The following is a 26,442-nucleotide window of genomic DNA, read 5'->3' as shown; positions in this document are numbered from 1 at the left end:
TTTGTGTCAGTGTTTCGTGTACCATATGATACTGTAATATTTTATATTAGAGAATCTTAACATAAAATATTATAGTATATTCACCGTGTGTGACGCGCTTTATGCTATATTTTTTTTTTCAGAACACATAATATTGAGATTGAGACATATCTTGTTAATTTGTATAAAATCTATTCATATACTATAATTCATATAAAAACTTAACTTCATACTATAAAATATACAACGAAATACCTATGTGAAAGATATTTAATTAATCTCATAATGTTGGCCCCAAATGGATTCATCTTTTATTTTTGATATGAGCTACCGAAGCTAGTTCATAATATGTCTGTGGAAACTAAAGTACATACATAAAAAATTAAATTCATTTCTGTCTTGGAGACCAAAGTATAGACATTTACTATATTGAACACTTATATCTGGGAAGTGACATTATTAGACAAAAATTTCATTTTCGATCAAGTATACATAAACACTTCATAAACATTTTTTATCTATTTTTCACAATATATAACAATGAAAGTATACACAAACATTATTTTCTATGACAACCAAAGTATACAAAAACATTTTCGACATCAAATTATACACAAACGTATTTTATTCTATCAGACAAACAAATTACGACATAATAACATTCCCTTTAGCATCAAGTCTCGCTCTTGACGTGGCCACAAGTCTCAACGCACGCGGGTACGCGCGATGTTCCGCGGTTAGAATGCGAACTAATGGATAAGTTAGGTTAATAAAATTGTAATAATTATCTATGGGCAAGCAACTGATATTTAATTTTATTTCATCTATACAAAAGACAGTATACAAAAACTTTATTTTCAAAAATCTATGACAACCAAAGTATACAAGAACATTTTATTTTTGACAACCTATAAGAACCAAAGTATACAAAAACATTAATCATCAATATCGAATTATACAATTATACAGCAACATTTATCCTAAATTACGACATTATAACATTCCCCTTAGCATCAACTCTCGCTCGTGACGTGGCCACAAGTCTCAACGCACGCGGGTACGCGCGATGTTCCGCGGTTAGAATGCGAACTAATGGATAAGTTAGGTTAATAAAATTGTAATAATTATCTATGGGCAAGCAACTGATATTTAATTTTATTTCATCTATACAAAAGACAGTATACAAAAACTTTATTTTCAAAAATCTATGACAACCAAAGTATACAAGAACATTTTATTTTTGACAACCTATAAGAACCAAAGTATACAAAAACATTAATCATCAATATCGAATTATACAATTATACAGCAACATTTATCCTAAATTACGACATTATAACATTCCCCTTAGCATCAACTCTCGCTCGTGACGTGGCCACAAGTCTCAACGCACGTGGGTACGCGCGATGTTCCGCGGTTAGAATGCGAGCGGAAAGCGTTTCTTCTGTATCGTGCGGGTATACGGGTACACGCTCTTGTGTTATTATGGGACCGGTGTCCATGCCCTCCTGTGTGTGTATTGTTAAAATATATTATATTAGAATGTGTGAAATATGCACATATAACTATTAGTTATTTTTAATAAATAAAAACCAAAGAACCTATTTTTTTTTCTGACGTGTGATATAAAAAAATAAATTAATAAATTCTGTATATTAATATAGAAAATAAATTTACTAAGTATGTGGAAAAGTAAGACATATTCTTTAATCACCATTGAGTATTGGATTTCATTTGAAAAAAAAAAAGTTTTTAGAGAGTTTCAGCACAGATAAAATAACGGTTAAGTAAATTTATCAAACTTGTAAAAGAGTAAAATCAAACATAAAATTATGTACACTTACATCAACAAAATGTACAGTACAACCGGAGAGGGTATCACCGGCTTCGAGACATTGCTTCTGTGCGCGGAGACCCGGGTGCTTGGGCAGTAGCGACGGGTGGATGTTGATTAGCTTGCCTTTCCATCTACAAATATTAAATTATAATATATAAAATCATTTATGACTAAAATTTGCAACACGACACAGTTTTTACTTCTATAAAAATGTTATTCGTACCACACGAATAACATTTTTATAGAAATAAAAACTGGTTCAGTTTTATACCTACAGACTAAGTAAATTAAGCTCTAAAAACAAATTTTACTAAGATAAATATGACATACATAATTTGAAAGAACATGGTGAAAATATTAGATACACGAAAAATATTTGATGCACAATTCACAAGAGGAAAGAAGGAGACAACACACTTTTGGACAATTTTAGAGGAAAAAATAGAAAGCAAGCTGCCGGTTTTTACACATTAATTCAAACTTAATATTAACCAAAATTATAAATTCACTCTTACAAAATATCCTTACAACGAAATGGTTCAAATCAGAAGACGGTTAACACAAAATTTTAACAAAAGAAAAACTACGTGTGGCTCTCGGGGACTGCCGCGGTTGCGCTATTGCATGCTATGCCTTCAAGCCACACCTCCGCCCGTCCCCGTGGGGAGCGTGAGGTTTTTTCGTTACGGAATTTCTCGATTCGGTCCCCGCGCTCAAGGCCCGCGATAGAAGCTATGCAATAGCTTAATAATAAAATATACTCACTTTTGCACAAACTCAGCGGACAGTATCCTCATATACCCGGCAAGGCACACGATGTCTATGCGGTGTGATTCTAAAGCCTTAGAAATCGCGCGGTCGAATTCTTCGCGGGACGCGTATTCTTTGTGGTTGAACACCTGTATAGTTTAAATTGGTAAATATGGGTCATTTTATATGATTTAGTAATGAGATGTCCAGTAAAAATACACGGAAGTATGTTTTTACTATATGTATCTCTAAGGCTTGATGTTACGACTTATAAACACTAGCACACTGATGGTGTTATAGGCATGTTGCAGTTATCATTGACTCCAATAGTTCACTGCTGTCTATCAGCGCTGTCTCTCAGCGCCGCTACACTTACCAGCGTGGGTATCCCAGCGTTCTCAGCGCGTTTGAGCGCGAACGCGTCGGGCTTGTTGCTGACCACCAGCGCGATCTCAGTGCACATGCACTGCGTGCGGTCGCGTGTGCTGTCTATCAGCGCCTGCAGGTTGCTGCCGCTGCCCGATACTAGAACTGCAACCTGTGCTCATAAACAATCACAATCGTTATCATCATATTATATCGCGGTTATAACACATTGTCACGCACTACGCAGCATAGCGCGTGAATACTAACAAAAAAATCGACAAAAATCCCAAATCACTTTCTCATTTTAAAAATTTAAATTCATTAAACAGTAGGAAACTAAGCTATTCCCTAGCTAAAAAAAAATACAGAAAAATCCCAACTCAACTTTCACATTAAATATTATAATTCATTATCAATAGAAGACTTCGCAAATCCCAAACTAAAAACACAAAAACTAACCTTCTTATTAGTCAACAGCGGCATACGCCTGGTAAAATCAAGTGCAGACGCGAAATTATCAACCAGCACACGGGCCCCACCCGCGGGGCGAGCTTGTATCGAGCCGATCACCATTGCACCGAATGAGCGGGTTATGTTCATCACCTGGAGGGAAATTTGAAAATAGAACACGTAAAAAGGTGGCAAGAATAAAGAAAAAAAAACATGTTATGATAGGAGGGGAAAATAAAACTTTTTTTGAATATGTAACTTCTGTTTAAGTTTTTTTTTTATTAATTGTTGCTCGTTAATTTATAAATGTGAATTTTTAATTGTAATGGACCAAAAAAATTACTAATGATAGTTAAATTAAGACAATTTACTGTAATGCCTTAAATGTCTCTTATAAGATATTGTCTGCCTGAATTTTACCTCAGCTTGATGTTCGGGTGATACGACGAGAACCATTCCGATACCGCAGTTGAATGTACGCAACATTTCTTCGTCTTTCACTGAACCAGCGTCCGCTATCCATGCGAATACCTGTCGAATTATAATAATTTCATTTAAAATATAAAGAAAGAAATTTTTCAATAAAATAATTCCGCGAAGCTCTATAGAGAAACTCCAATGAACATCTCAAATATTAAATCAAATTGTCTTGAATATTTTAAGTGTATTTAATATTAATGTATCCTACAATACTTCTTTTTAGTAATTATATTATACAATCAATACTTTTGCATTGATTTTTCTTACATACCAAATTGAACATTTTTTTTAATTTCGGTAACTTATTTTTACTTACCGGATGCACATTCCACCAATGCGCGTTAAGGCGTGCTCTAACAGACTCCGGTATGACTCTCGGAATGTTCTCCAATAGACCGCCTCCAGTGATGTGTGCCACCGCCTTAACAAAGCCTCGCTGTAAGGCCGGTACCACACTGGGCACGTAGATACGGGTCGGTTTGATTAGCTCGTCGCCTGAAAATTTGAAATTAATTAGAGTATTAAGGTATTGGTTTTAAATATTTTACTTACTTACACGGCGAAAGTTGAGAGATACGTTTTTCACTTAGGGATATAAAAACTAATCTACGACAATCAACAAAAAATATTGTTTTTTTTTTATAAATTTTTATACTGTTTACAAAAGATATAATTGTTTAGATTGTTTCTTGTTTATTATGGAAAATAATTATAGTTTTGTAATATAATTCAAAGAAATTTACTTCAAAAATTCTTCAAAGAAAATCTAGATCTACAAACAAATAGTTGACTTTTTTATTTAACATACTAATTTACACTTACCCAAAGTAAGTCCATCCTCACTGAAAGGCGCCTTGTCATTGAGGGTAAGGTTGGCTTTTTTCATCAAACTGTGAATTAAGCTGAAACCGTTGCTGTGCACTCCGTTAGATGGCAACCCGATTATTATGTCTCCCACCTGCACAGAATATACAATAAGGGATAAATAAAAATAAAATTTCTTATAAGAAACCAGAAAATAAAATTTTATATCAAAATTCCTTATTAAAAACTCGATTACGTAATATAAAGATTATTTACCGTAATATCATTGATCTTGGGCAAGATGTGTGTTCGTTCGACCACACCGAGTGCGAATCCCGCAATATCGTACACACCGGGCTCGTACATGCCCGGCATTTCTGCTGTTTCACCACCTAAAATCGTAATTGATAACAATTTGTGACTAAGTTTTTAAAATCAAAGATGTATTTTGACCAAAAACAAAAGAAAAAACTTTTTTTTTGTGATTTCTTATACCTGATCATATTATAGTAACTGTACATAGATTTAATGCAATAATTAAAAACAAATTACCAATAAGCGCAGCTGAAGACTGTCGGCATCCCTCGGCCACACCAGACACTACATCCTAGAGAAAACAATAATATAAATTGCTATTCCATATTGTTTACGAATATAAAAGCATTTTTCAATATATTCATTCAAAAAAAGTTCTCGCTAAACCAGAATATATAAAAATTACGAATAAAGGTCTCTACCCATTATAACGTATCATACTTTGACCGTAATAAGAAGGTGGCTAAAATCAAATTTTCCAAAATCCTTTTCCGTAGTACTATGTAAAAGTTATGTAAAAGTTTTTTAGTGTGTTTGTGGTGGATTATGGCCTGATCCCTTATGGGAGGCCCGTGTCCCAGCAGTGGGAACATATATGGGCTGATGATGATGATGATGATGATGATGATGATGATGATGATGGTGGTGATGATGATGACATACCTTAGCAACATTAACATCCAGCGATCCACACGCGAAGTAGTCCAAGAACGACAGTGGAGCGGCGCCATTACACAGGATATCGTTAACGCACATCGCCACCAGGTCTATACCGATGGTACTGTGCTGATTTATCACTTGGGCTATCTTCAGTTTGGTGCCTACTCCATCTGCTGCTAGAACTAGGACTGGGTCCTGTGAATTAATAAAAGGTAACTCGTTAAAACGTGCTGTTTTGGACTGTGGAGAAAGTATGAAAATAAATAAATATAAATATTTCGGAACAATTTTCACACACGGCACGATCTGATCCCATACTAAGCTTTCGTTTGTGTTATGGAAACCAGATGGCTGATAAACATACATAATATATAATTTTGAATAAATACTTATATAGATAATTAACACCCAGACACGGAGCAAGCATCTATGTTCATCACACAAATATTTGCCCCGGATAGGGATCGAACCCACGGCCAGTGGCTTGGAAGGCAGGGCCACTACCAACCAAGCCAACCGGTCAGTCATGAAAAAAGTATGTTTGTAATTACTGTTCGATTCAACTTAATGGCGGTTCGGAAGTTAGGTGCAGGTGGGAGTGCGGGTGCGCACAGGTCCCTTAACGTCCTAAACTAAAACCTAACCTAAAATTGTTTTCTGCGCATCGGATCGTACGATGTTCCGAGCCGCCATTAAGTTTGAATCGTACTGTACTATGATTTTAGCACGACTTAAAATTCAGAAGAAGAAGAAGAAGAAGAAAAGTTTATTCAACACCACACACATAATAAAAGGAAAAAAAAAAACACAAAACAAAAGCAACAAATTAAAAAAGAAAAAAAAAATAGAACTTATTCCTAATCAGTGTGGTGCTAAAAAGGGTCGCTACTCAGCATGTGCTGCACTTGTTGTGAAGCGCTGATTTTCAGTAGCCCCTTGTTGGAGTGCCAGTCAATAGACTTGAATTATAAAATATACGTATTATTATTTCTCATGTATACTTAAATATAGGTAATATACAAATATATAATAATTAGTAGAATACACAACACAAGTACATATTAATAATAATAGTAATATAATATAAACAAGACATAATAACATAATTTTACATATAGGTAATATAGATATGAAATACAATATAACACAATAAACAATAAACACAATCGTACCCTGTAATATCCTATGCGACTAAGGCTGGTTACGAAACTCGGTAAGAAGCTGCTTTTTAAAGCCATGTTTAAAACTTGATAAGGTCCTCGAGTTTCGTAATGGAGGCGGTAAATTATTCCAGCACTTAGTCGCACTATATTTAAAACTACCTTTAAAAATCGATTTATGGTGTTTAGGTACTGCCAGTTTGACAAGAGTCGCCCTAGTAGTTATACCATTATTACATCCCATCCATGTCAATTTATTATAGAGATACGCTGGGGCTTTGGTACTGATCACATCAAAGAGAAGAGATGCAAGATGTAAACGCCTACGATGGTCCATGTTAAGGATATTTGCTTTCAATATTGTAAAGACATTTTTCGATCAATTTACTACGTTATAATATAATGATGGTAAGTGATTAAATTTGGGAATTATGTATTAAAATATGTATTAACTATCCGTCAATAAAATGTTGTTAAATATTTCGAATAGCAAAAGAATCAAATTCTTGTCAAAAAAAAAAAATGAAAATTTTAATTTCAATACAGTAAAATTTTAAAAAGTGAACCTCCCACACAGGTATATTTGCGACCACGAACCATTAAATAAGTTACATCAATTCATAATTGGTGCTAACCTTATACTCTTGTTCAATAGCCTTCAACTGGAAGCATCCTCCGAATCCTCCCAAACCACCCAGTACTCCCGAACGAGAAGTCGATCTAGAATTAATAAAATACTTAATTAATTTTGTAAGTAAACCCTTAAACTCCGACTGCCCTTAATTATAACTTTTAATTATATTGTAATAAAATGCTGCAAATAAAAATTTGAAAATATTTAAGTAAAAATAAATACGTAAATAAAAAGAGAACTGACAAAATTAAAACACATGAAAAAATAAATATTTTAAACACCTAAATTATTATTTTTTAAGTACTCACCTAGCCAAAGGTTTAATAAGAGAAACAAGCGAGTCTCCAGCCTCAATATCGACTCCACTGTCCTTGTACGAGAGCGATTTTAGCGGCGCGTGTGCACCGCTCGTGTATGGGCTGCTTAACGGGGCCATTGCTTTGCTGAAGTTGTCTACTACTACTTGATGACCGCCTGAGGTAAGAAAAAACAAATTAAATTTATTTTTATCACACATAAATTGTTAAATAAAAATATTGAACACAACCAGGGAAAGATTTTGAATTTCGCTACGCTCAATATCTTTGAAAAGATGTTATCATAAAATAGACGGAAACTTATATTGTTTTATGTTTGTGTGGATTATACAGGATGTCCCACTGTTGGTATACTAAGCTCAAAGGAGGTTATAGTTTTGCATACGCTGAGGCCTGAGTACGTAAAACCCTTAGATTACAAAATAAAAGACAGATGGAGCGTTGCCGAACTAAACCGAATAATTTATCGTCATTTTCAATAAAGCTATGTGTGCTGTCATTTCGCCGCTGCACTGTACGTACACGGTGCTTCTGTGTGCGTGTAATGTTGCCAGATATTGAAAAATTTCCCAAATTTTTCCCCGACTACGGAAAAAAGAGGGTTATGTTTTTCGAGTTTATGTATGTATGTATAATATTTCTTTGACACGCCCTGCAGTATAAACCGTTGGACCGATTTTGAGTTGTGAGGTTTCATTGCAATGATCTGAATTATTATGTTAGTGGCGGTAGTGACGTAGGCTATATACATAAATGAGAAGTCGAGTTTTAATTTTTATTTAAATTCTTTTATTACATAAAGTACCTGCCTACTAAAGTTATATATGGACAAAATAATTGTATTCAATTTTTTATTTAATAAATTACATAAAAAAAGTTTCAATATTAACTATAATTATTATATTATTTTTTATTTTTCATAATATATGAATACGAATAGCGGTAGTTTTTAGTCGAGAATACGGGACATTTTATTTTCATCATATCCATCATGGAGTTCACATAAATTAAATCGCTAGCGAAAACGACTATGACGTTTTTAAGCTTTATAAAAGTAACAAAATAATTTATTATGCTTATTAAAATAATCTAATAATTATCATGAACCTTTAGTGCACTATACAAATAATCACATTCACGATCGAAAAATCCAACAGCATTACCCTGAAGATCTTTTAACCATTTTACCGTTTTACCAATAAAAATGGCAAATTCATTTTCAAAATACTGGCAACATACGTTGAAGTTTTGTATTCCTTCATATCTGTAAAATTATTATTCGTATCATAGAAATAAATCAGCCAAATAATCTACAGAAAACCTGTGAAACGATGTTTTATCTTTTTTTTTTTGTTTTCGGGAACAAATTTTACAGCGTTTTATTATCACAAGACGGCATTTTTTTACTAAAATTGCAAACCCTTTTTGACGTATTGCATGACACTATATGCGCTATAGCACTGGTGCAGCGACGTATTTGTTTTTGATTTCGTATTTTCTTTGACAAGGGCGACGGGCGGTTGTCATGCTCTATCTGTACTTTATTTTGTAATCTAAGGTAAAACCAAACTTATAAAATTCTAGACGTATTTTTTTTTCAAATTCTTTAAACTCAATGTGTACACCCATAACAAGCAACCCGCCCAACTTTGCCACAAGCATGTGAGCTATCGTTTAAGATTATGTTTTCATAGACAAAATATTCACATTAGAGAAACGGTATATGCCGGCTGCGCGAAGCTAGAAAAGAAAACATAGATTTTCAGGAAAAATTTAGCAAACAATTTTTGCTTCGCGGTTAATATACCAATAGTGGGACACCCTGTATATTTTGGTAAAAAGAAGTAATCAGTCAAGTATTCAATCAGTAAGAAAAACAAGCTCAAAATAAAAGAAAAATAAAAGTTGGTGTGTGGTTTATAAGACGATAAAGTATGTACACCTTATATTCATTCGAAATTAAACCTTAACACTACGCAACTAAGGTCCACTCCCACTTACCCTGTTTACCAATAGCCTCCACCGCACCAACCACATCTATAGTCCCGTCCACAGTAACGAGGAACTTCTTGAGACACACGGGGTCTACTATGGCCACCATGCCGATACCGGAATTGAATGTGTGCATTTTCATACAACATTCAACCTTATTGCTACAAAAATAAGGTCTATTCTCTCTTACCCTGTTTCCCAATAGCCTCCACCGCACCAACCACATCTATAGTCCCGTCCACAGTAGCGAGGAATTCCTTGAGGCACACGGGGTCTACTATGGCCACCATGCCGATACCGGAATTGAATGTGTGCATTTTCATACAACATTCAACCTTATTGCTACAAAAATAAGGTCTATTCTCTCTTACCCTGTTTCCCAATAGCCTCCACCGCACCAACCACATCTATAGTCCCGTCCACAGTAACGAGGAACTTCTTGAGACACACGGGGTCTACTATGGCCACCATGCCGATACCGGAATTGAATGTGTGCATTTTCATACAACATTCAACCTTATTGCTACAAAAATAAGGTCTATTCTCTCTTACCCTGTTTCCCAATAGCCTCCACCGCACCAACCACATCTATAGTCCCGTCCACAGTAGCGAGGAATTCCTTGAGGCACACGGGGTCTACTATGGCCACCATGCCGATACCGGAATTGAATGTGTGCATTTTCATACAACATTCAACCTTATTGCTACAAAAATAAGGTCTATTCTCTCTTACCCTGTTTCCCAATAGCCTCCACCGCACCAACCACATCTATAGTCCCGTCCACAGTAACGAGGAACTTCTTGAGACACACGGGGTCTACTATGGCCACCATGCCGATACCGGAATTGAATGTGTGCATTTTCATACAACATTCAACCTTATTGCTACAAAAATAAGGTCTATTCTCTCTTACCCTGTTTCCCAATAGCCTCCACCGCACCAACCACATCTATAGTCCCGTCCACAGTAGCGAGGAACTCCTTGAGACACACGGGGTCCACGATGGCCACCATACCGATACCGCAGTTGAAAGTGCGCAGCATTTCGAAGTCTGATACCATTCCTGGGGGAAAATATTGTAAAAATTTTGTGTAAGCATGGATGATGTAGTTTTTTTTTTGCTAATATTAAAAAATAATTAACAATTACCCCTATATGCTTCATCACAGAAATTAAAGTTATATAAAATGTTAAAATAGTTAGAGCTTAGGGCTGCTACTAAACGAGGTATAGAATAAAATTAATTGAAGTGAAACTTCTTTATCGGGATTGGAAAAAAATTGAGTGTAACATTTTTTCGTTACGCGTGACATTTTTCCGTTACGCGCCATGTTTTTATTATCCCTACCACGCGTGATTCCACGTATTTCTGTAAAGTTGCATATAGTAAATTATTTTAAAAAAATTAAGGTCATAAAGAAGTTTCACTTCTTACGTGTGTACACACATTTCTTTTTATATTATTTTTACATATAAAAAAGTTCTTCTTCGAACAAAAATTATTTTAGTACTAGCTTCCGCCCGCGACTCCGTCCGCGCGGAAAAATTAAGATTTACTTTTTTTCTACGTATTTTTCCGGGATAAAAAGTATCCTATTTTATGCCCAGGATAATAAGGTATAATTATACCAAGTTTCATCGAAATCGAACCGTTAGTTTTCACGTGATGCCTGAACATACAGACAGACAGACAGACAAAAATTTTTTTAATCACATATTTGGGTTTGGTATCGATCCAGTAACACCCCCCCCCTGCTATTTATTTTTTCAATATTTTCAATGTACAGAATTGACCCTTCTACAGATTTATTATATGTATAGATGACTTATTAAGTTAACACGAAAAATATTTGCATGTAGCTCTGGCGATACTATCAAACAATGCTTACCCTTAGCTTGTAACCATCCGAAAATCGGCTTTATCCTGAACTTCATAGCGTCCAATTTAACTTTGACTCCAGCTGGCAGAATCCTGGGTATATTTTCCAACAATCCACCTCCAGTTATATGCGCTAGTCCTTTAACTAGACCTTTTTTTACTGCCGGTAACAGAGCCTTCACGTAAATGCCTGTGGGCTCTAAGAATTCTTCTCCATAAGTTTTGTTTGTAGTACTGAATGGAGCTTTGTCATGGAAACTGAAATAAGAAACGATTTGTCAGACAATTTTGTTAATAAATTGCAGGAAACTATGGAAAAGTATTCCGTGATTACCCTGTAGATAACAAAATGGACAAAGACAGCAAAAATAACACAAAAGTTTATAATTATTAATTGACTGTCAAAAAATAATAAGGCCTGTGGCGTTTAGAGAATTCGTAGCTTTTCGCTAGTAAATTTCAAATTGGTTCAAGTTCCTAAGGATTTACTTAATTAAGTTAAGTATTTTAAAGCGCACTTATCCAAAGATTTTGAATTTCGCTACGCTTAATAATATCGACACAAATCAATGCAAACAAAATATTTTTTCCAATGCTCACCTATGTCCAGTTTCAGCCATAATCTTCTGCACCAAACTATACCCGTTACTATGAACTCCAGTAGAAGGTAGCGCTAATACAACATCTCCAGCCCGTATTTCCTTCATACGAGGTAATTGTTTCAGGTTATCAACTACTCCTACTGCGAAACCGGCCAAGTCGTACTTGCCTATGTCGTACATTGACGGCATCTCTGCTGTTTCACCACCTAAGTAAGGGAATTTAGATTGCTATATTAAAACGGAAAACAACGTTTATTTGTCACAGGATTTTTTTTGAAGTGCAGACTGCAGTGGTGAGATATATTATTTGATATCTGGCAAGATCGCGACCGCAGTAAAGTTAGTGTCACGAAGTTTCGTAATGGTAAGAAATAAAAATGCAGTAAAATATTTATTTATTTAAATACGTTACGTTTTACAGGCTTAACTAATTATAATTAGATGCCACAGGAGAAGTTGAGAAAATTTTAATCTAGTTACTTTATTATTAACCAATAAAAACAAATTATTTTATTTTTTGAAGTGTCTTCTGAAGAAGAAACTTCTTTAGGCGCATTGAGAGTAAATTTCAAGGTCGCGTCATGGAGTAAGGTGAAGATTTTGGTATCTTTGAATCTTGGCAAAGAATTTTCACTTATGTGTCAGAGGTGAAAATTCTTTGCCAAGATGTGCTTGGCAAAGAATTTTCACTCTCCTTTTTTTATTACATTATTTACTTGAATAAAAATTATGTTAAGGACTTACCCAACAAAGCACACCCAGACATCAAACACGCATTAGCAATGCCTTTTATAATAGCAGTAGCGGTGGTCAGCTGCAACCTCCCGCACGCCATGTAGTCCAGGAACGCGAACGGTTCTGCGCCCGCGCATAGGATATCGTTCACGCACATAGCTACGAGATCTTGGCCCAATGTATCGTATTTTTGCATTATTTCTGCAATCTGAAAAGGAATGATATTTTTTAAAGTGGAATACGAGCATGTATTTATGATAATTATATATCAAAAGTTATGTTTATTTCTTTTGCCAGGATAAGATTTGTGTGAATGTCAATGATAAAATGGGACGGGATCTTGCACCTTAACACAGAACTTGAAACTAAATTCAACGTCCTGTTCTGGTAGATATTGATTCGTTTCGTTAGTTAGTACCCACGCCGTCAGTTCTCTGTACCAGCACGGAATCTTTGCACCTATAATCTGAAAAGCTGCAAATAGGGTGCAAATTATGTTTTTCACAGTATCCATGCTTACCTTCAGCTTAGTCCCAACTCCATCAGTCCCCAGCACTAACACGGGGTCCTTGAAGCGTGAATCCATAGCAGACAACTGGAAAAGGCCGCTATAACACCCAAGTCTGCCAAGAACACCACGTCTATGTGTAGCTGTGGCCACAGGTTCAATGATTCGCACGAGGTTAGCAGCCGCGTCTATGTCTACACCACTCTCGAGGTATGAGAGGCCGTTTAGTCTGGAAGTAATTGTATGTTTTAGTTTTATACGCTTAGTTTCTTATATGGTTGTTTGGGGAGCACTTGGTGCATATTTTCTGGTGTAAAATTCGTATCGGGATTGGTTTCGTTTGGGATTGCTCTTTCGAATATGTCTCGAGTTACAGATAATGTTTTGTTTAAGGCAAATATTCGTTAAAATATATATACAATACTACAAAAGATTAGGTCCTATCCTTTATGATAGATTTAGGTCTATTGTTTTTGTACCGAAGATCATATTATTTGGGTTCAATTCCAACTCTTACTTGTTAATTGTACAGTAAAGTTTATTTGTCGTTATTATGTCTTTCTTGTTATAAACGTTATTCCATTGGTAATAATAATATTGTGTTGCCCCTATTACTGAGGTTTACAATGAACACTGCTCTGACCGCATTGCAATAGAAAGAATATCAGTCCACATGTCGAATCGTGACAGTTAATGGGCTCTTAACGGGATTAGGGATATTATGAAATGTGCTCTTTTAGAATGGTTTTATAATAATTGTAAATCAATTCGGGCCATATAAAAGGTGTGATTCGATGTTATAACTTTCAACAAAAGCTCCTCCCTTATGATTTTTTTTGATTTTGATGAATCCCGAATGACTACTAAGGTAAAAAAACTTGGAAACAAATGAAAAACGAAATAAATGGAATGTGTATTTATTAGGGAAAATAAATGTATACAGGGTAAAATATTGAATAATAAAAATGAATGGAAAGTGATGAGATCTTCATCCTTCATGCGATTACGGAACTGAAACAAACCGTTTTACCTTAGCACAATTTCTTTAAAAATTGAAATAAGTAAATTATATGGTCTATGAATGAAACCATTTTTTTTAAGTTGAGAACACTAGTAAAAACATTTTCTCGATATTTCCGTGGGGTGATTCCTGAATCGTAGTATAGAAAATTATTTATAGATTAAATAAAATGACGTGATCAAAGACGAACGAACGAATAAATTATTCTACCCAAACTACCGATAAAACGATCGATTCCCAAACTTTTCTTTCTATCTATAAAGTGCTTACTTCTAACGGTAAAAAACTTACTTATAGAAATTTTTATGCAGAAACGCAGATTATCGAAAGGATAGGAAATTCTAATCAAAAAATTCAACTACAAACAAATACTTGAACCTTAAAAACTACCTTTTCCCGATACTTACTTAGAGAAAGCCCTATGAGCTATATCCTTCCTATACTGAGCTCCAGGGAAGTCAATAGCAGCAGCTGCAGTAGTGGCCACAGATGCTGCAGTACGTAGGGAGCTACGTTTGGCTGCGACCAGTATAACCCGACCCCCGGCTGTAACCAATGAGTCGTTGGCCCCACGGGCCACTCCGCTGTGGAATACTACGATATTCGGTTGGGCTTGCACTTGGGATAGACCTGGAAAGAAATTGTGGTTAGTTTGGAGATTTCAATGTTCTAGAAAGGACAAAATATGGTAATGGATAAGGATTTTTATGACTAAGAACAAGTATCTAAAATCTTTGGAGACCTTTTGTTGTGTATTTAAAATTGCCCAGAATGTACGGCAGAGATAGTTTTAACTGATAATTATGGAATTTTTTTACGACGAAAAATTAACTGCAACAGTTCAAATTATGGAAAACAAACAACACAGAAGTTTGAAGTCAATAACATTTCAAAATGGGAAACTTTTTCATAACAATTGACGCAACAACTGCTTAATAGAGATTTTCTAGAAAATCTGACTTACCGCTAATAACGCATCCCTTGGTCGACGTCACGGGATAACCCTTAGAGGCGATCACAACACCCACGGCGCACATTTCTGTCTCCCATTTCACTTGCACTTGCTTCAATGTGCCATCGACACACGCCTGCAAAAAAAAAATACATTTTAATTTTTAATCTTACAGTAAAATTGTTAGTCTTTAAATTTCCCATGACAATTTTAGTTGGGAGTAAAGGTTAGGGAATGTATTTTCAGCTCCTTTAATTCTACCATTATTTTTTGGTTTTAGACCGACTTTTGCCTAAATTTCTTTTATCGAACATCTGGTAACTTAAAATTTATAAGAATAATCTTACCCTCATGATAGTATACAGGTCGGATTCGAGAAGCAACATCAGAACTTGGGTTTCTGGGTCGCCGAAACGACAGTTGAATTCCAACGTCATTGGGCCCGATTTTGTGACCATCATACCGGCATATAGCACACCTAGAAGGAATTTTTTAGTTTTTATACTTTGTATCATGATAATGATAAAAGATGTAAAGAAAGGTAATATTCATAGGAGGCCCTTGTCCCAGCAGTGGGAACGTATATGGGCTGATGATGATGACGATGAAGGAAGTGATCTACATAATAAATTGTATTCTTTATCATTTCGTTTTGTAATTGATTTGAGTGTGTTTTGTCATTTGTGTTATATTTTCAAGGATGGAAATTGATTTGTTTAGTCTGCATTTCGAATTAGTTTATTATCAATTATCATTATTTTATATTTTGCCATCTCATCATCGCTTATGTTGTGATTTATTATAATGTGTTCCAAAGAACATATAACATGTGATATCCGTGGATGAACCTTGACATTGCGTACCATTGACAACTACTTGTATTACGCAGGCAATTGTTTGCTTACATCAATACAATAAGTCAGCCAAGACGCAACTTTTTCAAACATTACCCTCATCTAATTAAATTCTTTCAAATTTCAACTCTATGGCTTAGGTAATAGATCTTATAATGCGATTTATTGAAATGTAATAATATTGGTTGTTTGTCCATTGTTATCGTTGTTTGTCGCCACTATATTCATAATTAAGGCATTGGTTATCAATAAGATATGTAATAAAAATAAGTTATTCAATAGTTAAATTACTTTTAGTGCCAAAAACTAAAGCAATACCTACAAGACTTAAAACCTATTTAAATGTTGAATAATTTGCTAAATATGTAAATGAAAATTATTTGCAACTATTAGATAGGTCTATGTACAGGTGAATAATGCATATAACATACATAAATGGAGGCCAAAAATATATAAACTTTAACAAAACAAAGTTTAATAGATTCCAAAGAAGACCTTAAGGAAATTTAAAACCCAATCAATTCATAGTTGATATGAAAATAAATAAAATTACTATGACGCATTTTCTATTCACAATAACAGCATCTTTGATCAATAAAATTTCTTGCATTATGCATCTTTTACGTGACGTTTTCATCTCGAAACAAACTAGGCATTTCTCAAGTTCGAGAGCTGACCTTTAAACTTCGCTGGTTATCAACTAAACCTATTTGCAATATCACACATATAAATAATCAGGGGCCAGAGGTTATTGACACGGACCACGGTGTAGTTATAGTATTTACGTACATGTTTTCGAGTGGCTATCGAGAATGGTGGTAGAAATATAGGAAATTATCTTTGTGTTAGTATGTTACATATAAATGTAATAATTATTCGTTCCGTTCCTATACTTTTTCCCATTACATATCTTAACTCTTAAGTTTGTTAAACTATGGGATCTGTTGGGAAGAATGGAAAGATTCAAACCGACATTCGATTAGTAACTCTTAAGGACAATGGTGACGTTTTGCTAGTTTCAGAACTCTTTATTTACTGAATGGATGCAGAAAACGTAATTTCCCAAAATTATTACGACACCAAGTAAAAGGTAACTTTTCATTCATTCCCTATCCTATCATGATTACAGTATTCTAGGACTAGTTAAGGCATAAATGTTACATTTCTGTCAAAAGACATTGCCCTAGCACGTGCAAAACGATGATCTGATAAAGAAATTTTATAAACAAGTCGATATTTACTTTAGTATGTACAACGTCAGGATTGATGTAAGGGCAGCAACCTTTGATAAGGTATAATTACTACCCCGTGCCACAATAAGATTTTATTACCTTACAGACTGCACATGACAAAGGGCTTTTAATTACCTATTAAAATGGTATGACCATCTTTATGATATCGCCGGTTATTTGGGTTCGCTTCCTTATGGCTTATTTATATATTATGTTGACAAAATTTAAGCCAATGTGGTGTTTTTATCATTAAATTTGTTACATAATAAATAATATCTCTAAAAAACATGGTAGTAGGAAATAAGAGAAATAAAAGACAAAAATGGCATCACAGCTATGGAAAATAGAGTCATGATTGTCCCCAATCCACTATATCCAATAATAATCATAGGCCTATTAAAACAATAAGTGCACTATGATTTTAGATAATAATCTATGAATTCAAGTCGACCTTAATATGATGCAGATATATTATATGCTGGTGATATCATCTTCTGTAAACATTAGATAACCCCGGGAATTAAACTAATAGCTTCAGCGAAAACACGCCCATTTTCTCATGTTATATGGTGTAAGTATCGTATACAAAGTAATATAATATTAACAGATTGTTCGAGAACAGTAGCACTGAATAAAATGTTAATAAAAATAAAAAAATTTAAGATTCGCTAAAACGCAAGACAACAAGGCATACATGTGTTTTGATCATCATTTTAATTTATATGAAATTAAATGTGTACGACATATTTATGTTATTCGAAAATTATTAAGTATCGTAATGAAAGTAATATTGACGAATGTCTGTGAACAAGAATGTTAAACAGTCCGTAAAATACTGTAACAATTTCAATTACTAAAGTTCAATGCCCTGCAATATACATAGATTTCTATAAACATTCGTCTACCAAAGTATCAAGGTAGATAAACATCAGTAGCAATTTTAATGTGGCAAAGTGTATTTAATTGATATGTTCTTGACATTATATTTTATTCCATAAGGAATTTAGTTCATTTTAAAAGACTGGCCCCTATCACTTTTCACTATTCACTTCTGGGTGAAAAGTAACCCGCATGCTATTTCAGAATAATGTGTACCATAGTCACAGAATACCGCTACCATTGTGCAGATATTTTACACTCTAGTAACTAGAGTATTAGATCATCTGAATTCTACAAAATTTTAGGCAAATCGAGATCGATTAGATAGTTGTTTCATATGTGAATAAGAGAAGAAAAGATATTCTTCACAGCTTACAATAATAAAAACTAATAACAACATCATGAGAAACTTATTACTCATTCCAAATTGAAAACCCCCTACTTTTTAATTTGGTTCAATAAACGTCGTAGTTACACCAGATACTTTGAACTTAGGAACCTAATGACTATCCATGGTCTATCCTCACAATAAAAACTGTACAATAAAAAATAGCCTAGCGTTGTTACAGAGGTCAGTGAGATCTTACATAAAACTCGATTCTACCTGTTTGGCCATTATTAGCAAACTAAGTCAGTAAGATGAAAAAAAATCTTTACGTCTAGTTTTGTAATGTGTATAGTTCAGAAGTACTTGACCACCTGAATAGTATATGATAACCATTTACCAGTCGTATCTACTACATAGGTATAAGAAATAACTATATTTTCTCACAATCGCCTTTTGAAAGGTCGTCAAAAATGCCCGATCGGGCTGTAAAAACATAGTGACAGTACTAAAATTTGAACTGCTTATTCGAAAACTCTGCCTCATACACGTATAGATAGAGTTTTGCTTCGGACAGTGTTTGTACGCGTTGTTTATTCTACGTTTTTACGAGAATGATATAACGCAAGGATTTAAAAATTGACTCTCAATAGTGTGCTGTTAACTTAGGTCTTAACCAACTGGTGGGATATAAAAACGTTTATTTAAAATTAAGTTATATTCAACATATAAGTCATTCCTTAAAACTGGACGAGAAAATATGCTCTTTCTTCAAATAAAAGATCCCAAGATTTAATTTTTTTTTTTAAGAATAATTATAACAAAATTGTACGTATGTGTCCATGGCCACATTAGAATAAAAAAATTGTAAAATTTTTACGATTTTGATAACCCGATTCGCGCTATAGTGTCTGGTGATAATACTGAAATGAAGTCCCGATGATAATACTTTTACAATCACGTCATTCATATATTATCGAGTATAAGGTTAAAGTGGTAGTTACTAGCCGTCTCATTAAAATTGACATCTACACTAATATTATACAGAGGAAAACTTTGTTTGTTTGTTTAATTGTAATGAATAGGCTCATAAACTACTGGACCGATTTAAAAAAAAAAATCTTTCACCATTCGAAAGCTACATTGTCCACGAGTAATATAGGCTATATATTATCACGCTAGGAGCGGAGCGGATAACGGCACAGCTAGTCAGTTATAAAGCCATTCATTTAATCATTCATATTTAAATCTTTAAGTACATATTCTAAATTCTTGATGGAACATAGATCGTGATTCTTCTTTACACTATGCCCCATTTATAAAAAAATAAACTACTATATTATTATGGTGTTATAGTCCAGTTATCCAGTTACAGTTATAAAGTAAAGTAATATCTTCCCACAAAATTCTAGTGATTTCCTTTCACAGCCCAACTGTCCAAGACCCAAGTGGATTTGTTTACGAATGACGATCCTACGTATTAGCTGATATCTGTTGTAATTAATTGAACCGGCTAAAGCCCGTAGTAATCTTGATGTTGAATTAAACTATTTACAATTCGTGCTATAATTGTATGGTAACGATAAATTAATCGGACTATAAGTAGACAATATTTGCCTTCTAGATACATCTATGTCAATATTGTACATCTAAACGATACACTACTTACTTTAAATAGAAAATTATATTTGGATTTTGGAAATATGCAAATGCTTTCACCAGTCTACCTAAAGCTTATTAATTCTTAGTGTCAAAACAATGTTTTTTAGATTTTAGCATTTAACCCGAATCACGCGGCTTCATTGTTTTGTAGTTATTTTATATTGTTATATTTGTGTTTTTGAAATAAACTTGTTATCTATCAATCAAATTGCTTAAAAAAAATTGCAATAATATTTATTTAAATTTTAAACAATTTATTTAACTCACCAACATAATGTATCCCCTCAGCTTTCAACCCGTCCACGGCTCTTTGTATCACCTGTTCCTTAACATCAGCCAGCTGTTCCGGTGTGATGAGAGGGCAGGGGCAGTATGCCCCCATGCCCCCAGTGTTGGGGCCAGTGTCCCCGTCTCCAATACGCTTGTGGTCTTGGGACGGGGGCATGAGAGATACCGTCTCGCCATCTGTGAAGGCGAGCACCTGTGGAAAATTGGGCAAAATTCATTTTGGGCCAAAACAAGAGTCACAAGTCAATAGGCATCAACATGAGCAATGCGAAATGTAAATGCACTTAAACAGTACCTATTTATAGCATATTTAGGTCCTCGGCCATGAGGTATCTCAGAAGGTAAACAAAGTTTGGTTGGTTTGTTATAATAGTCTAATTTAAATTTATATCAATATTCAATTATTAGTAAGTAGGTACATATGCTAGGTTGTTTAACTCAGTTCAGCATGCGTAACAGTCGTGATTAAGCTCTTCGAATCATTTGTTATGTTTGTCAATACGAAAATTATTGAGAAAATTGCATCCCTATCACAAAATAATTTCACGTACAGATAGTCAAATTACTTTAAAACTGTCTTAATTTAGTTTAATTTGCGTTTTATTTTATAAACTTGAGAAAAAAATTCCATCAAAAATCGATAACAAAGTTATTGGTTGTTTTGCGATCGCACACCTATACCATTCCTCAATCACTCGCTAAATTTCGTCACGAAAATGTACTATCTCTTAGCAACATATAAACAACAAAACAAAGTTTTTTTTTACAATTAACTGTTATCTAATCGAGCCCCCAGTAAACGCACATATGATCGACGTCTTGACCCGTGTTATCGATATTATTTTCGTAAGTTATTTGTAATCACAGAGGCCGTAACATCATCTGTTTTTGAGGAATATAGTCAAAGCATTAGAGCTAAGAAAATCGTTTTGTGGACGTTAAATGTGGATAAATAAAAAAAGGAAAATAACATTTTTTGAAGAAAAAATCAAGTCACAAAATCTCTTTCAAGAGATATTTATTACAAGTTAAAGACTTCCAAGCTAATTTTTTTATTAAATTCAAAAAATCATTATTTACTTCTTACTTTATCATAATATTTTTGTGATTTTTTTATTAGTGTTAAAAAATAGTTTATGAAATGTCGCTTGCTTTCGTATTGTTTCACTCTCCGCAAATAATACCAACTCAAACAAATAAATTGCATTCGTTCGATAATAATTACAATTCTAACGGATGCGTGCGAACACTACTTACGATATATTTACTTTTTATCGTGTTTTTTACCAAACTAAACTGGTCGTTTAAAAGTGTCGAAATAATGTTATTGCTATTAATGTAATGTATTAGGAACAATACATAAGTGGTTACCAACATTATTTCATACATATTATCGTTTAAATAGTTTTGTATGAACCAAAAATAACTCGTTTTTCTACTTCAATATAAATTTAAAAAAGAAAATTACTTCGTTCCTTTCCTTTTCCCTTTTCAATTCATCATCCACAGTAATTTAACAAAAACATCAAAAAAAATCCAACTACCCTCCCGTTTTTTTAAATATTTCACTGACTGTGTCTGTGACTTATTGAAAAAAAATACTATAAACAGTAGATTTTCCAAAATACTTACAGACACTTCATCGCCCTCCAAAACTTCTTCAATGACCACTGTTTGTCCTGCACTACCATATTTAGCGTCTGTCAAAATCTCATCAACAGCGGCACAGGCTTCTTCCTTGCTCGATGCAACTACGACTCCCTTGCCAGCTGCTAAGCCAGATGCTTTTACCACCAAGGCTGGGAATGGAGCACTAAAAGGCATTTTAAAATAAATTATTTTGTGTATCTGAATACCTAGTTCCTACAGATGCTTTTAGAACTATCCATAGTGTAACTTAAGAGTGAAAAATGTAAAGATTGTAACCATTTGGTTGTATAATTTTGATTTCATTCAAACATCAGGCAATAAAGGCGCTTGACATCGCGTCGAAACGCTTAAATATGCCCGTAACATTCTTCCACCCCATAGATATGCATTTTTGTTGGTTTTATACAACAACAAATAAAAATAACTGCGTTAAAAACAACCGACTTCAAAAACGGAAAAGTAAGAAATAAAAAAGATTTGATATTATTAATTACTACATATTATTTTTATGTGCTATTTACTAAAAAGGTTTGATGTCGGTGCATGGGCTTAATACTAAGTGCTTAGTGTTTGGCACCGACTTCAAACCTATTTAATAAATAGCACATAAAAATAATATGTAGTAATTAATAATATCAAATCTTTTTTATTTCTTACTTTTCCGTTTTTGAAGTCGGTTGTTTTTAACGCAGTTATTTTTATTTAATACTTTTTAGTGTATTTTTCAACACGAATCAAACGAGCCCAAACTCGATAAAGTTGAGTCAATATATTACTGAGTTCCTATGGCCCCCTTCCGATTCCATCATCAGATCAGCTCCATGTCATGATAATGTTTTCCAATTTACATTCGTTTTCATCGCTATCCAATTTACATTCGTATACAAAATTTCAGCTCAATCGGATACCGGGAAGTGAATCAAAGTTACTTGCTACATTGAAATTAAGTCATCGAGTACAGACAAAAATGCTCATAAAATAAAAACTACTAGGCCTAGCCGAATAAAATTTTTATGGGACCAATTCGACACCATCCCGCATCGAACAAAAAAAGAATCACGTAAATCGGTTCAGAAACCTCGGAGTAATCGGTGTACATACATAAAAAAAAAAAAAAAAAAAAAAAATATACCGGCCGAATTGATAACCTCCTCCTTTTTTTTGAAGTCGGTTAAAAATAGACAGTAGGTTAAAACTTAATTGCAAATAATTTCACAAAAATATGGTGGTCTACTCACGTGTTGATAAAATTCTTAGCCGCTGTTGCATCAGTGAAAGACTGATATCTTGCTGTCGGAATCTGATATTTAGTCATAAACTTCTTCGACCAGTCTTTGTTCGCCTCAATTTCGGCTCCAGCTTTCGTTGGACCAAAGCATTTGATGCCATATGTTGATAGAGCATCTACAATCCCATCGGCTAGAGGATCTTCTGGACCGACGATCACTAGATCTATGTCCTTTTGTTTGCACCATTCTGCTAATGCCTACCATGTAAATAAAAAAAACAAACTCAATATAGTTATAATAATAAAAAAAAAAATATTTTTTATAAAGTAACTACATCTGTAAAATTATAATAACTTGTTACAGAAAGACGATTAAAATGTACATTAAAACAATTTTTCCAATGATAAAATATAATGATTGTTGTTTAATATTCGTAAGACGTAAAAATATAAAATTGATAACCAAAGAATTTAACTCTAAAAACAACTCCCGAATTAAAGATCTGATTTTATAGGTTTTTTTTTAATAGTCAATTGTTTATACGAGATATTGAATAGATTTTTTTTTTATTTCTGCAATTTTACGTTAAGTGTGATTTGATTTTGTATATTCCTTAGATCCCAATTGAGAAATATTAACATTCAATATTTATTCCTCCTTTAATAAAATTATAAATGTCAAAATTAGTAAACGTGAAGTCCCATATTGTCCCCTAGTGGGGTAAGGGGCAGATGCATTTTACATCTGTTTCTCTGATCGAATTTCTTTAGAGATAGACCAAGCCATTTTTTTTTCGTCCCCACCGGGGTTTGATTACAACCCTAGACCCCTCGGTTCTACGCTTAGGTGTCAACCACTGTACTAAGGAGGCGGTCAAAAATAACCCTATCCCTTATTTGTTTCTTTGTTCTATATCAAATATATTTTAATTACCTAGTAACAGTTTAGCATTGTTATCAACATAAAAGCACAGGGCGAAGTTTATCAATAATTAGATGACAGTTTCGTACAAGTATGTTTCACTTGTTATTGTTATATTTATGTGATAAATAAAAGAAAACACAATTAATTTATTTTTCTTTTTTTTCTCACAGTAGGCACATACTGACTGACAAAATGAGAAAAATATAAATGAACTAATTTTTACACACTTTTTTTTAATTCATCGTCATATTGTGCTTTTTAAAAATGTTATTTAGTAGGATACCTAATACAGATTTTTTGTTATGATTAAGTTTTACCTTTACTAATTTGTAAGTAATACTTATTATATTCAAATTTGATTCTTATTTGATTTCTAATATTATTTTATTTGTCTCTGGAATACAAATTAAGTAACTATTTAAAGGTTTGCCTACATATTTTGATTTTAATGCTTTTCGTTTTAAATTTTGTTTCAATTTTCTGTAAGTTTGTTAGTGTGTAAGCGCTAGTTTGAATATTACTGTTACTTAGGATTATGTTTTCATTTTGAATAGGTATAATAAATCTTACATGGAACAACGTAAGCATTATAATTATTAAAAAATTTTTATGCAAATTATAATTCAGGTAAAAAAAACTTATTAGAATTTAAATTCCTATAGGAACTTACGGGATAGTCTTTTATATTTAGATCGACACTTTCAACTTTGATAATAGATGAAATGCCGACGCTGCCTGGAGCACAGAATATTTGTTTTACTAGCGGAGAATCGGCTAACTTCCAACACAAGGCATGCTCTCGACCACCACTTCCAATGACCAAAACATTTTTAGACATATTTAATTAGAGGGTAATTTAATTCTAATTTTATATTTCACTTAGCATTAATAGATATCTGTATTAATTAATACTTGCGTGACTTTCTATAATTAAAGTTCGAAAACTTAAGTTAAAAAACAAGTTTCAAAAGTTAGGCACTACCAATCACAACACACGTTAACTATAAAATGACATTTCCCTAATCGTGTTTTGACATCAGCGTTCCGTTATATGAAATGATTGTAATTTATAAATAGCTTACGCAAGACACAAAATTGATAAGAACAAATTTTACTCTAATAAGATCCGGCGCGCGTCTTTATTTATACACAATTAAACACAATACATATATCAAACTAATTTTATATACTCCTTGAACAGTTATATTATATGGCCGCTCGTGGTTCGTCTTTAAAATTGCTAAATATTTTTTTTTTTTTTTTTTTTTTTTTATGTCAGAGCAAGCAAAGGAGCAGGTGGGCCACCTGATGTTAAGTGGTCACCACCGCCCATAAACACTTGTAACACAAGAAGTGTTACAGGTGCTTTGCCGGCCTTTAATGGACAAATACGCTCTTTTCTTGAAGGCCCCAATGTCGTAGTTGTTCGGGAACACCGCAGGTGGCAGATCGTTCCACAGTTTCACCGTACGCGGAAGGAAGTTGCGGGTGAAGCGGACAGTGGTGGAGCGCCAACCATCCAGATGGTGCGGATGGAACTAGTGGATGGAATAATTATAATACAAAACATTTTCATATTATTTTAATACCTATTCACTGTAAATCCGGGTTATAAATAACTTTATTTACTGCTTTAGTTATAGAACTAGGTTTACGCCGGCGGCTTCACCTGCGCAGTCAAAGAAAAACCCGCATAGTTCCCGTTCCCGTGGGATTTCCGGGATTGCGTCATTTTCTCGCGATAAAAAGTAGCCTATGTCTTTTCTCGGGTATCAAAATATCTCCATACCAAATTTCATGAAAATTGGTTCAGTAGTTTAGGCGTGATTGAGTAACAGACAGACAGAATTACTTTCGCATTTATAATATCGCCGTCCCCGGAGAATAAAATGATAATCGCCATTACCATAGTTTTATTGTTATGCGATATTTGAAGCCTACGTAGCTTAATACATCT

The 26,442-nt window shown here is 33.8% G+C and overlaps 1 protein-coding gene across 7 annotated transcripts; it reads right to left on the bottom strand.

The window, feature by feature from the left end:
- Window positions 1-22: 22 nt before the first annotated feature.
- Window positions 23-25,501, bottom strand: LOC123695969 (trifunctional purine biosynthetic protein adenosine-3). Of its 7 annotated transcripts, none has more exons than XR_006752025.1 (27): window positions 25,156-25,501; window positions 23,571-23,818; window positions 22,315-22,495; window positions 20,662-20,875; window positions 15,790-15,920; window positions 15,455-15,578; window positions 14,898-15,120; window positions 13,482-13,698; window positions 12,971-13,169; window positions 12,225-12,432; window positions 11,635-11,882; window positions 10,659-10,808; window positions 7,744-7,909; window positions 7,437-7,521; window positions 5,645-5,836; window positions 5,219-5,273; window positions 4,943-5,058; window positions 4,685-4,820; window positions 4,179-4,357; window positions 3,803-3,913; window positions 3,392-3,535; window positions 2,943-3,104; window positions 2,582-2,715; window positions 1,824-1,947; window positions 1,388-1,487; window positions 847-1,047; window positions 23-792 (listed from the first exon to the last, which is right to left on the bottom strand). XR_006752025.1 is itself a non-coding variant. In XM_045641925.1 (26 exons), the coding sequence occupies exons 1-26, from the start codon at window positions 25,321-25,323 to the stop codon at window positions 965-967; spliced, it is 4,098 nt and encodes a 1,365-aa protein (XP_045497881.1). In that variant the 5' UTR covers window positions 25,324-25,501; the 3' UTR covers window positions 23-964. The 7 variants fall into 7 exon arrangements, 3 of the variants coding, with proteins under 3 accessions (XP_045497881.1, XP_045497880.1, XP_045497882.1); XR_006752026.1 differs by having other exon boundaries at window positions 23-854; window positions 898-1,047; XR_006752023.1 differs by having other exon boundaries at window positions 23-1,132; window positions 1,187-1,487.
- Between the last annotated feature and the right edge of the window lie 941 nt (window positions 25,502-26,442).

This window comes from Colias croceus, chromosome 12 (assembly GCF_905220415.1).
Source record: "Colias croceus chromosome 12, ilColCroc2.1".
Taxonomy (NCBI): domain Eukaryota; kingdom Metazoa; phylum Arthropoda; class Insecta; order Lepidoptera; family Pieridae; genus Colias; species Colias croceus.
Note: the sequence above shows the minus strand (reverse complement) of the source record. Positions and strands in the feature narration are given on the sequence as shown.

Excerpts from the sequence above, each read along its gene's own strand:
- LOC123695969 (XM_045641924.1), bottom strand. The coding sequence starts at position 25,323 with ATGTCTAAAAATGTTTTGGTCATTGGAAGTGGTGGTCGAGAGCATGCC. Across the intron at positions 20,876-22,314 it reads TGGAGGGCGATGAAGTGTCT|GTGCTCGCCTTCACAGATGG; the intron begins GTAAGTATTTTG and ends AATTTTCCACAG. Across the intron at positions 3,536-3,802 it reads CACCCGAACATCAAGCTGAG|GTGATGAACATAACCCGCTC; the intron begins GTAAAATTCAGG and ends ATTTCCCTCCAG.